At 47.4% G+C, this 12,840-nt stretch overlaps 1 protein-coding gene across 15 annotated transcripts in view; it reads right to left on the reverse strand.

Moving 5' to 3' along the window:
- CAMK2G (calcium/calmodulin dependent protein kinase II gamma) overlaps positions 1–11,197 on the reverse strand; it is a 172,736-nt gene extending 161,539 nt beyond the window's left edge. For 4 of the 15 annotated variants that reach the window (XM_059729736.1, XM_059729737.1, XM_059729734.1 and 1 more), the window contains exons 1-2: positions 10,928–11,196; positions 9,467–9,561 (exon numbers count right to left, since the gene is read on the reverse strand). In XM_059729736.1, the coding sequence (XP_059585719.1) occupies positions 9,467–9,561; positions 10,928–10,992 (160 nt within the window). In that variant the 5' untranslated portion in view covers positions 10,993–11,196. Of the gene's footprint in view, positions 1–9,466; positions 9,562–10,927 lie in introns of all 15 variants that reach the window. The other 11 variants (XM_059729739.1, XM_019497140.2, XM_019497146.2 and 8 more) reach the window with 5 other exon arrangements.
- Positions 11,198–12,840: the final 1,643 nt, after the last annotated feature.

Below are 12,840 nucleotides of genomic sequence, written 5' to 3' on the forward strand. Positions count from 1 at the left end.
GGAGGAGATTGCATAAAAATCTCTCCCCAGTAATAGCCCACACCAGGCCTTTCTAATCATATAAAGAAAGACAGTGGAGCAGGGTGAAGGTTCCTTAGTTTTATTTGGTTCTTCAGCTCAGGAATTAAGAATGTGGTAAGCACCATTAGGACAATACAGCAGTCCACAAACCATTACTGTAATTTGCATGAAGTCCCACATGGTTGAGCTTTCCAAGTCTTCACTGCAACCAGTTTCAGACTAGAACCACATTATTTCAGCTCTTATTAGTATCCTGGTGCAAAGTCTCATCAGGAAAGTATCACCAAGTGTCAACCTCTGAGAAACAAGACTGTACAAGCTCCCATGCTTTCTAAGCAGACACTAAAGACAATTCCTTTTTCCTACTTCTATTCCTCCTCTTCTGGTGGAGAAAGTGCAGGTGTAGTCTTTCAGAGCACTAAACTCCAAAGACTGATCCAAGACTCCATGAGTAGAGCCTAGAAACAGCACCTCACTAGGAATCCCAGTACCCTTTCCATCTCAGCAACTGAAGGTTATAGGATCTGGGTTTCTCACTATGGTGCTGCCCCTCATCTTTGCTGGCACATCCCTCCAGTGAGAAGGTTTAGTCCTGTGGCTCATAAGCACTTGCTGGATTTTTCAATCCCTGGTCCCCACTGCTGGCAGGGCAATACCCCTCCAGAGATGACAGCAATTCCATTACTACAGGCTCACTGCCATCCTTTGACATCTCCCTCCACTTTATACCACCTCCTTCCCACCTACTGTTTGAAGAAAATCACTAAGCCCAGGAAGAATCAATTATCTTCCCTACCCACATCACCTCATGTCCCTTGCCTTTAAAAACAAAACAAAAAAAATCTAGGTCCCAACTCCAACATTTCCCTGCTTTTTCCACCAGTAATGTATAACTCCCTGTCCAAGTTAGACACCAAACAGAGCCATGGTAGCAATAACATTTTTTAAATGGATACTGCTAGCCAAGTTTATCAAGTTTATTTATTATGCCATGTTACACTGTTGTACTAGAAATCAGGAAGGGTTAAGGGAAGGGGCTGGCCAACAGCACAGTTTAGTTAATTTAGTTCTCAGAAAGAGACCTGCTCCCTGACTGATTAGGGAAACTGATAGCAACAACCACATGTAAATGCATGGTCATCTCTAGAAGTACTGTAACAACAAATGAGGCAAGGTACTGGGAGTACCTGGAACAGAACTTGCCCAGGAGTGAGAACGCAGCACTAAGACACCAGCACAGCAGGCGCATTCCTTTGGATGTATAGATTGCTCCTAATCTGAATCATTTACACACTCGCATGTTGGGTACAGACATACAGGCACACACACATTCTTCAACACATCAGTGTATTTATTGGACTCCTGTCAGAGACACTATTCTTCTACCCATTTTACCCTGCCAACAGGGTTTCAAGCACAGAGTGAGCTACAGTCATATCCTAACTGCCTGCCTCCTGGTAATAAAACAGGCAATATCTGGCAGGCTGCATCCAGCATTAATCAGCTCTTCAGACAGCTTTAATTTATGCTTGCTGTTGTCTGGAGACAGCTGCTTGCACCAACCACTAGCTTCTCTCTACTGTGGTTCGTTCAGATTTACACACAATAGCAACTCTGCAGTGTAGTCAGTCAGGGAATGGCCCAGCATCAATCCTAAGGGGAGGTTGTTTTTAAAGAGGCATATTATGAGAATTACTTAAGATCAATTACTTCTCCTAGGAAATATAGGCCCTGATGCCATATGCTGGCCTCTCACAGTTAACTCAATGAGCAACCAAGACCTAGGATAGCATTATGACTGAGCGGGTACAAAAAACTATCAAATCAAGTAATCTTTGAAGTCCTCATGTGAGTCTCAGCAGACACGCTACAAACCCCACTAACTGGCACTTACTTTGAGCAATGTTGATTTCTTAATGTCTACTAGCCCTGCTTTCTTATGAAACGCTGTGTTGCAAGGCTCCAACAAGCATATTACCAGCAAGACAAGAGAGCATGGAAGGCTATAACTGCAGTATACAGTGGTATTTAAATAGATATCAGTTTAAGAAGAAACAGAGGGGGATCCGAAGTCAACCCATTTCACAGAATCCCTCAGCTTGAAGCATTAAGTGTAACACTGTAATGACTGGCAGAAACAATAGTTGTATGACTTGAAAGGTTACACTTTCCTTCCATAGAAAGAAATTCCAGTAATAAGGCCTACATTTTAAACATGTTGTTGCCATCGTTATGCCAGTCTCCTTCTGTAGTCACAATGGGACAATGGTTCGAGCAGTCTCTAATACAGCTCTACAGCCAGCTGCTTTGCAGGTAGGGAAAAGAAGGATGTAAGAAACGCCTACCACATTCAAGATGATCCTTTCCAAGAAAATGATCCTATGCTCACCTTTCAAAGCCGCTGGCCATCATCAAATCACAGCTTGCTCTGAAAGCCAATGTTAACTCAATCACATGTCCTCTCCCTTTTACTGTTTAAAAAGTGGTCATTAAGATTGCCAGTAAGTTAATTAGCTTAGGAAAATCAGCAAGAGATTTTAGGAGATAACCTGCACAATGGCAGTTTTTAGATGGGGAAAACTCCACAGCATGCAATAACCAGGTATCCATAGGAAAGGGGCAATAAAGAGATGCCCAGGCAGGTAGGGAATTGGGGAAAAGGGGATTTGGATGGGGGGGGTGGGGAAGAAGGGAAGCTCAAATTTTATATCTGTATGTCATCTCTAAGTGAGCCTTCACCCAGGGTATATAATGGAGAACCAGCACTTTAAATCTTGCTATTTGCAGAGATCAGGGAAATAAAATCCTTCTGAGAAAGGGGAGGAGACTGCCACGACCCTTCCTCTAGAACATCTGTGATAACTGCTCATTTTGTGGGAAAACTGCACTTCAGAAGCAGCTTTGTAATCCAGGGATAGTAGCCCTTTCTGCCAAGGACTTATTTTGTTTTTTTTTAAAACAACATCCACAAAGGGTGAGTAAATCCACAGCTAGGGAGACATGCACACATCCATTCCTCCGAAACAAACACCACGTGCAATCGACTTTCACACAATGTGTTTTGTACAAAAATCAGCACTCCCTGGTCTGAGAATCTATACCATGCTTCAAAATCCTCACTTTCCCAGCTTGCAGGACACCTGGACTTATTCCAGTCAGGGCTTACCAGCTAGGGCTCCCAAGCCCAGGAGTTTCAGACAGGAGCTGACTAATCTGTACTGTGACCATTCCCCTTTAAAACAGGGGGGAAAACAACACATGATACACCTGACAGAGCCTCTTCAGGGACCACAATTTAACATCAAGGCTCAACAACTCCGGCTCAATCTGTGTACCTGCCACTCTACTCTTCCCCCTCCCTTTACCATTGTTAATACTAGTAATTTAACACCCAATGTGACCACAGAGAGGACTGACACAAGCTGAAATCCTGCCTCTCCTGCTCTGTCTCCTTTATAAAATATACAGTGTAAACTGAGAGGCAACCTGGGGTAACCACGTAGGGAAGACAGCCAACTTTTGGCAATTGCAAACCACAGCACTAGTGCCTGCACCACTGTCTCCCCTACAGCTATTTCTGACCAACTAATGCCACTGGTAAAAGAAAAAGGCCACAACTATCCCCTTCCTTGTGTTTTCTCCCAGGCTGGCATCTCCCTCCATCTCTTTTTCCAAGCATCTTACGACATGAATTTCCTGCAGCGATAAATAATCATGATTCTAAACATTGTGCTTATAAGCAACGCTGCAAGATAAAGAGGTGATGAGGGGGGTGGGGGGGTGGAGAGAAAGGCTGCTGGCACAAGGTACAAGGCTGCAGTTTATGACATCAGCAGATTAACCCTTCTGTCCCCATCCTTTTGTACTTTACTGTTTCATACATAGATTAAAATTCAAAGCAGAAGAATCTAACCACTGCCACAACACACGTTTATCTGTGAATGTCAACTACTGTTCAGCAGGCTCTGCTTCCAATTAATTTCAACCCCCTCCCCCATCCCAAGTCCATTATATTAACTACACCAAACAATAACTGAGCTACACAGAGTGCATGAAACAAGGCAGAAGTGGGCTGGGTTGTTCCCACACCCAGTTCCACATGCACGAAGACCAGCAAGAATCCCCAGTGCTCACAGACTCCCCATCCACACAGCCTCTCAGACAGCTAGGAGAGGGGAGGAGGGGGGTCAGGGAGAGCTGCACAGCATTTCACATTCACTGGAAGGCCCACCCTGACAGAAAAGCAAGGCACTCCCACCCCACAGCACCAGATTCCATCTAGCACACACTGAAGTTCTGAATGCAGCCTAAGAGCCTGCGTTTGATTCACTATCTCTGCAAGAAAGGAGGGGAAAAAGACCCCACACAAGACAAAACACAAGAAAATCCCCAAACAAGTCCCACAGATGGAGACAAGCATCTGCTTCCCAGACATTTGTCCATGCACCAGAATTTTCATTTCAGGCTGCTATAACTGGTGTTCTGTGCTCTCCTTGCCCTAATAAGGAGCTGATACACAGGGCTGCAGTGCACCACGGCTGCCTCAGCCAGTTCAGCTGGGTATGCTGTAGATGAGATGGGACTTCAGTCTGGCTCCTGAGAGCAGCCCAAGGTTTACCGTAGTCCAAGTAAGACTACAGATTAGGAACAAGCATAAAAGAGCAGTAGGATGAGCACTGGCTTCTATAGATGAGACTCTTGGAACCAATCTGGCTCAACAAATTTAGTGGGCAGGAAACCACAACTCACGTTATCCCACATAATCCCAACCTATAGCTCCCAGGGACTGGAGTCCTCTGCGGCACAACTCTGAACCTAAGGAAGGAGAGCTTGGAGAAATGCAATTCTCCATTCTGTCCTCCACAAAACTCAAAGAAAAACCACTAAACTGCCTCCCCACTAAGAGCAACAATCCAGAAGACTGAAAATTTAGGTCTCAAAGGGATGTTTGCTTCTTGGCAAGGAGAGGGACAGCATGGGGATCCATCTTCCACTTCCAAAGAGAGTGTCACAGTTGCAAGAGAAAGGGTGGGAAGGGGTCAACTGAGGAGCGGAAAGGGGGAATCTTCAGTTGTGCCAGAGGCTTTACTGTTTTGAACTCAAAACACTACCAAAGCTGAGAATAAACCCTCTCTTTCAAGGGCAGGTAGTGTCTGTTACCCAAAATAGATGCTGACTCCATCTCAGAGGTCCTAGGACAAGTACTGATTTATAAACAAAGAAAAGACCTGCAGGAAACTTGTTTCTCCACAGGGGTGGAAGAAGGTTGCATTCCCATTATATCTGTGGGGAAGAGGGGGGCAGGGAGTCGGGGGGGAAGGATATCATTTTCCAAAGTAAAAGCAACAGATCTTCAGCAGGAAGAAAGATTCAACAACAAAAGAAATAGGGGAAAAAACAGGGAAAGAAAATGCTCTCCCACCTTCCACTGTTCTCTAATCAGCCTGCTACTATTGCAAGTTAACCCAGGAGTTATCAAAGGATCACAGGAAAGAGTCCTACCCCCCAAATTCCAATGAGGGATTTTTTCCTACAATATATTCTGGAAGGTTTTATGCAGCCTGCTATTGATGGAACTTCCATCACCTTCCCTTGGGAGGCTGGCTCTATACAGAATATTCTGTTCAACCGCCAGCTTAAGTTGTCCTTGTTTCTTTCTTAGTAAGCTGTAGATCTGACTTGAACTACCTGGATCACCTGACTCCATAGTCAGTATTATCTAGGAGTGTAGTAAGTGTGTTATCTACCTCCCTCTCAAGAAATACTCAAGTCTAACAACAATCCTGGCAGTACCCACAAGATGACTCCTTAACAGTTAATATATCAGCATTTATTACCACCCTGTGCTTATAGCTCTTCCAGACAATATTAAACCCAGCTGAAAGTATGTATAGTCAACTAGTCTGAATGTCAGGTGCTTGAGGTACTCCACATCCCTCTAATCTTACACTTTGATGGGATGCTGCTTGTGACGGGGACCATTTGCTATTATACATTTCGCAAGTGCTCAGCCTGGAGAAGGAAGAAGGTCTTCTCCATCTCAGGGCTGGGGTTCCTAGCCCCACCATGATATCAAAGTCTTTAAATTAAATTGTGAATTCTGAATGTAGGGCATGATTTTTCTTTAAAGCAAGGCTGCCTATTGCTTATGGTTGATTTCAGATGCTTATACATCTCTCTGGATGTTGCACAGGATAAAAGATTTAAACTGTAAGCCCTAGGACTGGCTTAAAGTTATATCAGTGCTGCATTTGCTTTCAATGCTTTAACATACAAAAACACCATGTCGCGTCTTTTTAATCATTATTGTTTAATAAAGATATTGCATCTCACACAGTTCTTTTAAAGCAGTAAGAGAGACTCTAGACATTTGGGTTTCTCCTCTAAATCATTTTCTTCGCTGCTTTTCAGCCTTCTATTTCAGGGTCTTCACTAAAATTTTTTTTTTTTTTTTTTTTTTTTTAAAAGAAAATACCTCTCTCCAGAGAAGCACTGCAGAAGCAGGGTGGTACTGCTTCTTGTTATGAAAGCGTCCTGGATTTAAATAGAGACAGCACTATAACAGACCAACCTCTGGGAAGGGGCCACGGTCACAAGCAGTGCGACACTACGGATTGAAGTAGCAGTACTACAGTTTCAACTACTGCTAGGAACAGGTGTTAAATGTTTGTTTAATTTAGCAGTGCAGAAGAAGGGCAGAGTTTCCCTGCATGCGAGAGAGGTGAAGCAGCTAAACCTAGGGATATGCAGGAGGCACATCAGAAGGTTTGGGATGACTTGTATGGGAAACAGGAACCAAGTATGGTGCTGTGTGGGACAGGGAGAATGCCACACTACATGCACAAACCAAATTGGTGCATACTTTCATTTGGAACAAGTACTAGGCTGGGAAAAGGAAGCAGCAGGCAAGGTAAAAGCAGGATATTGCAGAATTAATCTCATGATCCTGCTGCCAAGACTGCCAGGATTTTCAGTTTGTTTGAAGGAAAGAAAGCTGTTCATTACTCTGCCAGTTTCAAATGGTTACTCTCTACCTCATCACTGATTAATGTCTCAATGTCTCTCTGGAGTTTCTTGCCTTTAATACTTAAAACAGTCCTTATAATGATCATCCATCCAATTTTTTGTTTGTCTCAAGTTCTACAGCACCTGACCCCTTATTCCCACAAGCCACTCAAACTATTGTTGCTCTTTCTGCTGGTTTAACTAAACCTATATATTCAGCTAGCATTTTCTCTCTAGCCTTGATTTTCAACATAGATTCTTTATTGTTTTCATATACCAGTGGAGCCTCAAGAAGCATCGTCAGCCAATTCTTCTTGACCCCAGTATTTTTCTTCCAGTGGAAAACTCAGGTTTCTTTTCTCTTCTCAACTATATATGCAATTTTCCTCCTCCTCTCCAATACCTTCAAGCAGCTGTTTGATTAAGCTATTCCTGCATAACTGGAGTTTAAGTCTCATGGTCAGCATAGCATCCCTATTACACTTACATTCACAAATAATGCCTCCCTAGCACTAAGAAGATGATCAAAGTAGGTTTCTCCTCTAGCTAAATTATCTACTTTCAGGCTCATAAAAATTGCCTTTTATTTCACTTGAAGAGGGCTTAGGAACCATATGTTAGAGTGCTTCCAAGTCAACACTTGTCCAAGTGCTTAAAATCCACATGACTATATTTTCCAGTGATTCTGGACTCCATAGGAGCTGACAAATTTTTTTTTGTTCTTATTTTCTTCTAGAAGTTCAATTTTGCCATTTCTTTTGCCCTTCATAAAGTAGCTCACTACCACCTTCTTCGCACTGAAATAGTTTCTTAAATTTATAGAGCCACCTTCTCTCTCACTGACAGGATCATTCACCGGAATATTATGTTTCAGTTTCATCCACTAGATAATATTCTCCTTTGATTAAATAAAACCTCCCTTTTCACTTAGCTATATTTCTCTTTCTATCTTTTTCTAATCATGACAGATTTGAACCCAAGAGACTGGAATCCCACTGGCTGTGCTGAAGACTGTCTACTCATCACAAAAGGGATGGCAATGCTCAGAAGACCCAGGGCTGCTCCTCTCTAAACTATCCAAGGTTCTAGCAGCTGGTCTCCAGTATGACCTTCTACTTTACTCACACTAAGTACTAGAAAAATATAAGACCCCCTATGTTGACCTGGCTGCAGCTGTCTTCCAAAGATCCTAAAAGAATCCTCTTTGATAGCAGCTCTTTCCTTCTGTTACTAGTTCTTCCATAAGCTACATTAAGTAGAAATTCCCTGGCTTCCCTCAAGCTACTCTTAGCTCTTGTCAGCACATTTCATATTTTGGCACTGGGGAGGTAGCACATCATCCTTCTCTCTTTTTCAGGAATTAGACAACCCAGCTATGTTCTTTGCTACAAAATTGCTCATCAAGATCACTTGCCTCCTTCTGCGCCTCTGGTGACTGCTTTTCAGTTGTTGGTGAAACTACTGCCTAGTTCTCAGCTTCCTCCCTGTCTGTCCATCCCACTATAAATCAAGAACCTCTATCATTTCTATCAAAGCCCAATGACCCTGAAGGCATCAAGTCTTCCCATATACTTTTCTTCCACATTCTTCCCTTTGGGGTCTCCACCTGTCAAATTTCTCCTTGCAGTTCCCTTTAACGCAGTCCAATACATGTCTTTCCCCACTTTCAGGAGTTTCAGCAACTCCAAGTCCCTCTAAAGTAAGACTCCATACCACATGCATGTATAACTCATGACAAATCCAAAAAGAGCAAAACAAAGAACAGGTTGAGGAATAAGCTCCACTTGACAGGCTCTCAGTCTCTTTCTACCAAACTATTCTAACGCACAGGCTTTAGCTAATGGGTGGTAGAGGTGACCAATAGAAGTTTCACCTAGCTCCACAAGCAGCAAAGTATACCGAATTCTCCCATGCAATCCCAACCCAGTTGAAGATGAGCACCTATAATTTAGGATTAGCTACCACTAGAACAAAACACCAAGAATATACCCTGAAATTAGACAGATTTGTAGTTTCTACCCCACAAGATTGTATTGTCAAGGTAAAAGGCCTCAGGCCTACAAGGCCTCGAGCAATGCTAATACATTTCAATTCCTATGAAGGCTTCCCTCTGTGTTTGAGCATGCATTGCCAATAACAGCAGATAAGTCCTCTATAAACACACATTTAGCTCAGTCCACAGCAGTAGGTCTTCAAAAAACAGAGATGACAAAATGCTCTAGGACCTGACCACTTCTGATCTAAGTATTTGCGATCCTTCCAGGACTCTATCCTGCCTCGCTTCAAGTTAATGTTTGCATCACGACTAACATTTATTTCATAAGTCAGGAATAAGAATCGAGATAAGCACCTTCAAAATGTGTGGAAAATAAGATTCCAGTCATGGTTCTCCTATTACTCAAGCAAGGTGATGGGAAGAATGGCAGAACAGAACACTAACCTCTGGCTGACAGCTTTTTGGTGTTGATGATTTTTGCAGCATATTCTTGGGTTGAGCTCTTCTTTACACATCTGCGAACCACAGAGAAGGCTCCCCTAGGAAAAAACAAAAAGATGCTGGGTGCTGTCAAGTAAGAAATGAAAATCCAACATGCAATTTCCATTCCTCCCAACCAACATGCACAGGAGTAAATGCTGGTAAAAACAACAAGTACAGGGGAGGCAATAGGTGAGAACAAGTAAAAAATGCTGTCTATGTTCACAAATAAAGGCTGAGAAGAATATACCTAAGTGCCTTCCTCAAGACTCCACAGGGCCTTGATACCCACAAGAACAAAAACAGTTCTAATTTCTCCTTGGTTGCAGAGGGTAGGGTGTGGAAAACACACAGGGACCAGACAGAGAAAGACAAGCAGCCAAGGCTGAAAAAACCAGCATCCTCTGAACAGAGCAGAACCTGCAGTTAGTCAGACAGCTAGGAAACACTTCTCCAAGGTCCTGGTCTCAGGCCCTGCCACTGAACCACTGAAACACCTTGGACAAGTCACCTGGAAGAGAGGGGGATACAAACCTAGGACACAGTTGCTAGGGAAGACTACTCTTAGTTTGTTAACATTTTACAAGTAGGAACCAGGGTAACTAGTACAACTGTTACCAAGGGCTAAGGGGGGGGCACAAGAGACAGCTCCAAGAAAGGAAGCAGGAAAGGAAGGAAGGACTCTGAGCAGAAAGGAGATAAGATGGGAGAAGGAGGTGCAAGGAAAGATGCCTTCAGCTTTAAAAGCCAGTGGGGAACCTGGAGACAGGGCACAGGATGGAGAGATGAACTCAGCATGGGCCAAAGAATGAATCAGGGAAATCTGACAGGGAAGCAGCCCAGCCTTTGAGGAGGGAACTGGGTCCCTCCAGGCTGTCAAGGACTCTGCCGGTTAGCAAATTAAGTAGAGAAAGAGCCAGGCAGGAGCCCACAGGAAACCAGAGCTGACAGAAAGCACCGGGTCCCTCCCTGCACCGCAGAGCCCGCTCACGCCCCGCATCCCTCCTGCCCCCCCTGCAAACCAGTGAGGGTCGGCGGCGCGGGGCTGCAACAGCGCCTGGAGGACCGGCCGGGGCCGGGGCGCAGCAGCAGCAAAGCCGGGGGACCGGCGCGGGGAGGGAGCGCGGCAGCCCGCAGGGAAGCAGCAACTTCCCGTTCCCCCCGGTCCCTCAGCGCCCACGGGCTGCCGCAGCGGGGTGCGCGTGTAGCCGGGGGGCAGCGCCTGGTCCCGATGCGGGGGCGCGCCTAGAGGCGGCACGGGGAGCCCAGCAAGGGGCCAGGGCGGGAGAGCCCCAGCGGGCGCGGCCCAGGGCCCCGGCGCGGGCGGGCGGGCGTGGGGGGGGGTGCGGTTGCGACGGGGCCGGGGCCCGGGCCCGCCAGGAGGGGAGGCTGGGCTGGGCTGGGCCGGGCCGGGCGGGCTCGTACTTGCCGAGCTCCTCGTAGAGCTGGTAGTCGTCGGTGAAGCGGGTGCAGGGTGTCGTGGTGGCCATGTTCGGCGTCGGCGGCGCTCAGCGCGGCGCGGGCATGGGGCTGGAGGCGGGCGGGGGGACGGACGGACGCGCTCCCGATCGGCAGCTCCGGCTCTGGCGGGTCCCTGCAGCCGCTCTGCGCCCCGCGCCGCTGCACAGTCACCGCCCGCCAGGAGGGGAAGCGGCTGCGCCCGGCAGCACCGCGAGAACTTACTGAGAGACACCCCCGCCCCGCCCCACCCCACCCCGCCCGGCCCGGCCCGGCCCGGCCCCCGGGGGCGCTGCGCGCGGCGGTCGCGTCGTGTTGCGTCGGGGTGCTCGCCGGGACCGGCATGAGGGGGGGGCTGCAGCCCGACCCCGCGGCCTCTTGCCAGGCTCTCGCTCGCGCACACCCGGGAGGGGAGGAGCCGCCGGGGACATCGCCCCGCCCCCGCCCCCTCCAGGTGCGCCCCCGGCAGGGTGGCCTAGCCCGGGCGGGCGGCGGGAAGCCGAGGGCGGGTAGGCAGGGCCCGGCCCGCACGAGCCCCAGCTCCTGCCGCCGGAGTGAGTGGCAGCTGGCTGCAGCCAGGACGAGGGGCAGGGGCTGGTGGCGTGAAGAGGCCGGAGCCCGGGAGCCGACCGCGGTCTGGGAAGGGGAGGGCGCTGCGGAGGCAGGATCAGCCCTACCTCCCTGGTGTAAACGCTACATAAGGCAACCCTGGCACAGGTCAAGCAGCAGGAAATATTCTGTGTCTCTGAAACGTCTTCAGTACATGCTCAAGAGGTCCCAGGCAGAGGTAAACTTTTTCCTGACCCCAGAGAGACCATGGGTCTGGCTGGGACAAGACGGCCTCCAGGCAGGAACCTCTGGCACTGTTCCCAGCAGGAGCACTGGCACACCCCAGTCAAAGTCCCCAGTCTTGGCTGTAGCCGGCACCCAGTGCCTCTGACAGAAGCTTGAAAACACCCCAACGCTTGTAACAGAAAAGGAGGAAAGGGGGAAGTTTTCTGGTTCCTAAAAGGAAACTGGAAAAGGAAATATAATGGACCCACAGAGTCATTGGCGATGTGTAGGGGTCGCACGCAGGTGCATGTGCACCCCCTGAGATCGTCCGTGTGGCCCATGGAAGCACCAGCAGCAAAACCAGAAGTGCACTTCTGGTTTCGCTGCTGGCTCAGTGATCAGCTGCTGTGGAACCCCCCCCTCCCCGGTTGCAATCGGCCGCTGTGAAACCTCTCCCCATCAGCGATCTGGTGCCTCTCAAACTCGGGAGGCACCAGTTGCCCATGCAGAGAGCAGCACGTGACCTGAACAAGGCCTGGCCCGCATCAAAGTGATCCAAGGCCAGAAAGCACTATATAAGAACGAAGTACTAAAGGATCAGAGAAGAAGCAATCCACACAATTCAACAAGAAGGAAGAAATGGACAGCAGTAACAAGGAGGTGACTTTTCTACATCTTGCTGAGGCTGATACAGCCAGCCCAGGCTTTCAAAATCTAAACATCCCTGTTAGTGAGATAACATACAAACGGAACCAGAGTCTACATGGATGAGGGGCAGCAAACACAGGACAATAACAGCAATGTTGCAAGCAAGCACCACTTTCAATACACAGCTATGAGCCTACAGCAGTCTGCCTCTTCTGTCATGCCAACACTTAGAGCTGGAAACCTGCTGACCCAGCAGAATCATTCAAATCCAGCAAATTATTTAGCCAGCAGGTGCCAGTCATTGAATCTGCCTAGTAGCAAGACTTTCAGTACTAAATTAAAGCTGTTCTTCTGGCCTTATTTTTCTGCTCAACAGTTTCTTAGATGAAGTTCAGAGAGTAAGAAGGCAACAGTCTGAGACCCCACAATCCCCTTCTAACAGAAAGGAGCTGCTCATG

The sequence above is a fragment of the Alligator mississippiensis genome, chromosome 6 (genome assembly GCF_030867095.1).
Source record: "Alligator mississippiensis isolate rAllMis1 chromosome 6, rAllMis1, whole genome shotgun sequence".
NCBI lineage: Eukaryota > Metazoa > Chordata > Crocodylia > Alligatoridae > Alligator > Alligator mississippiensis.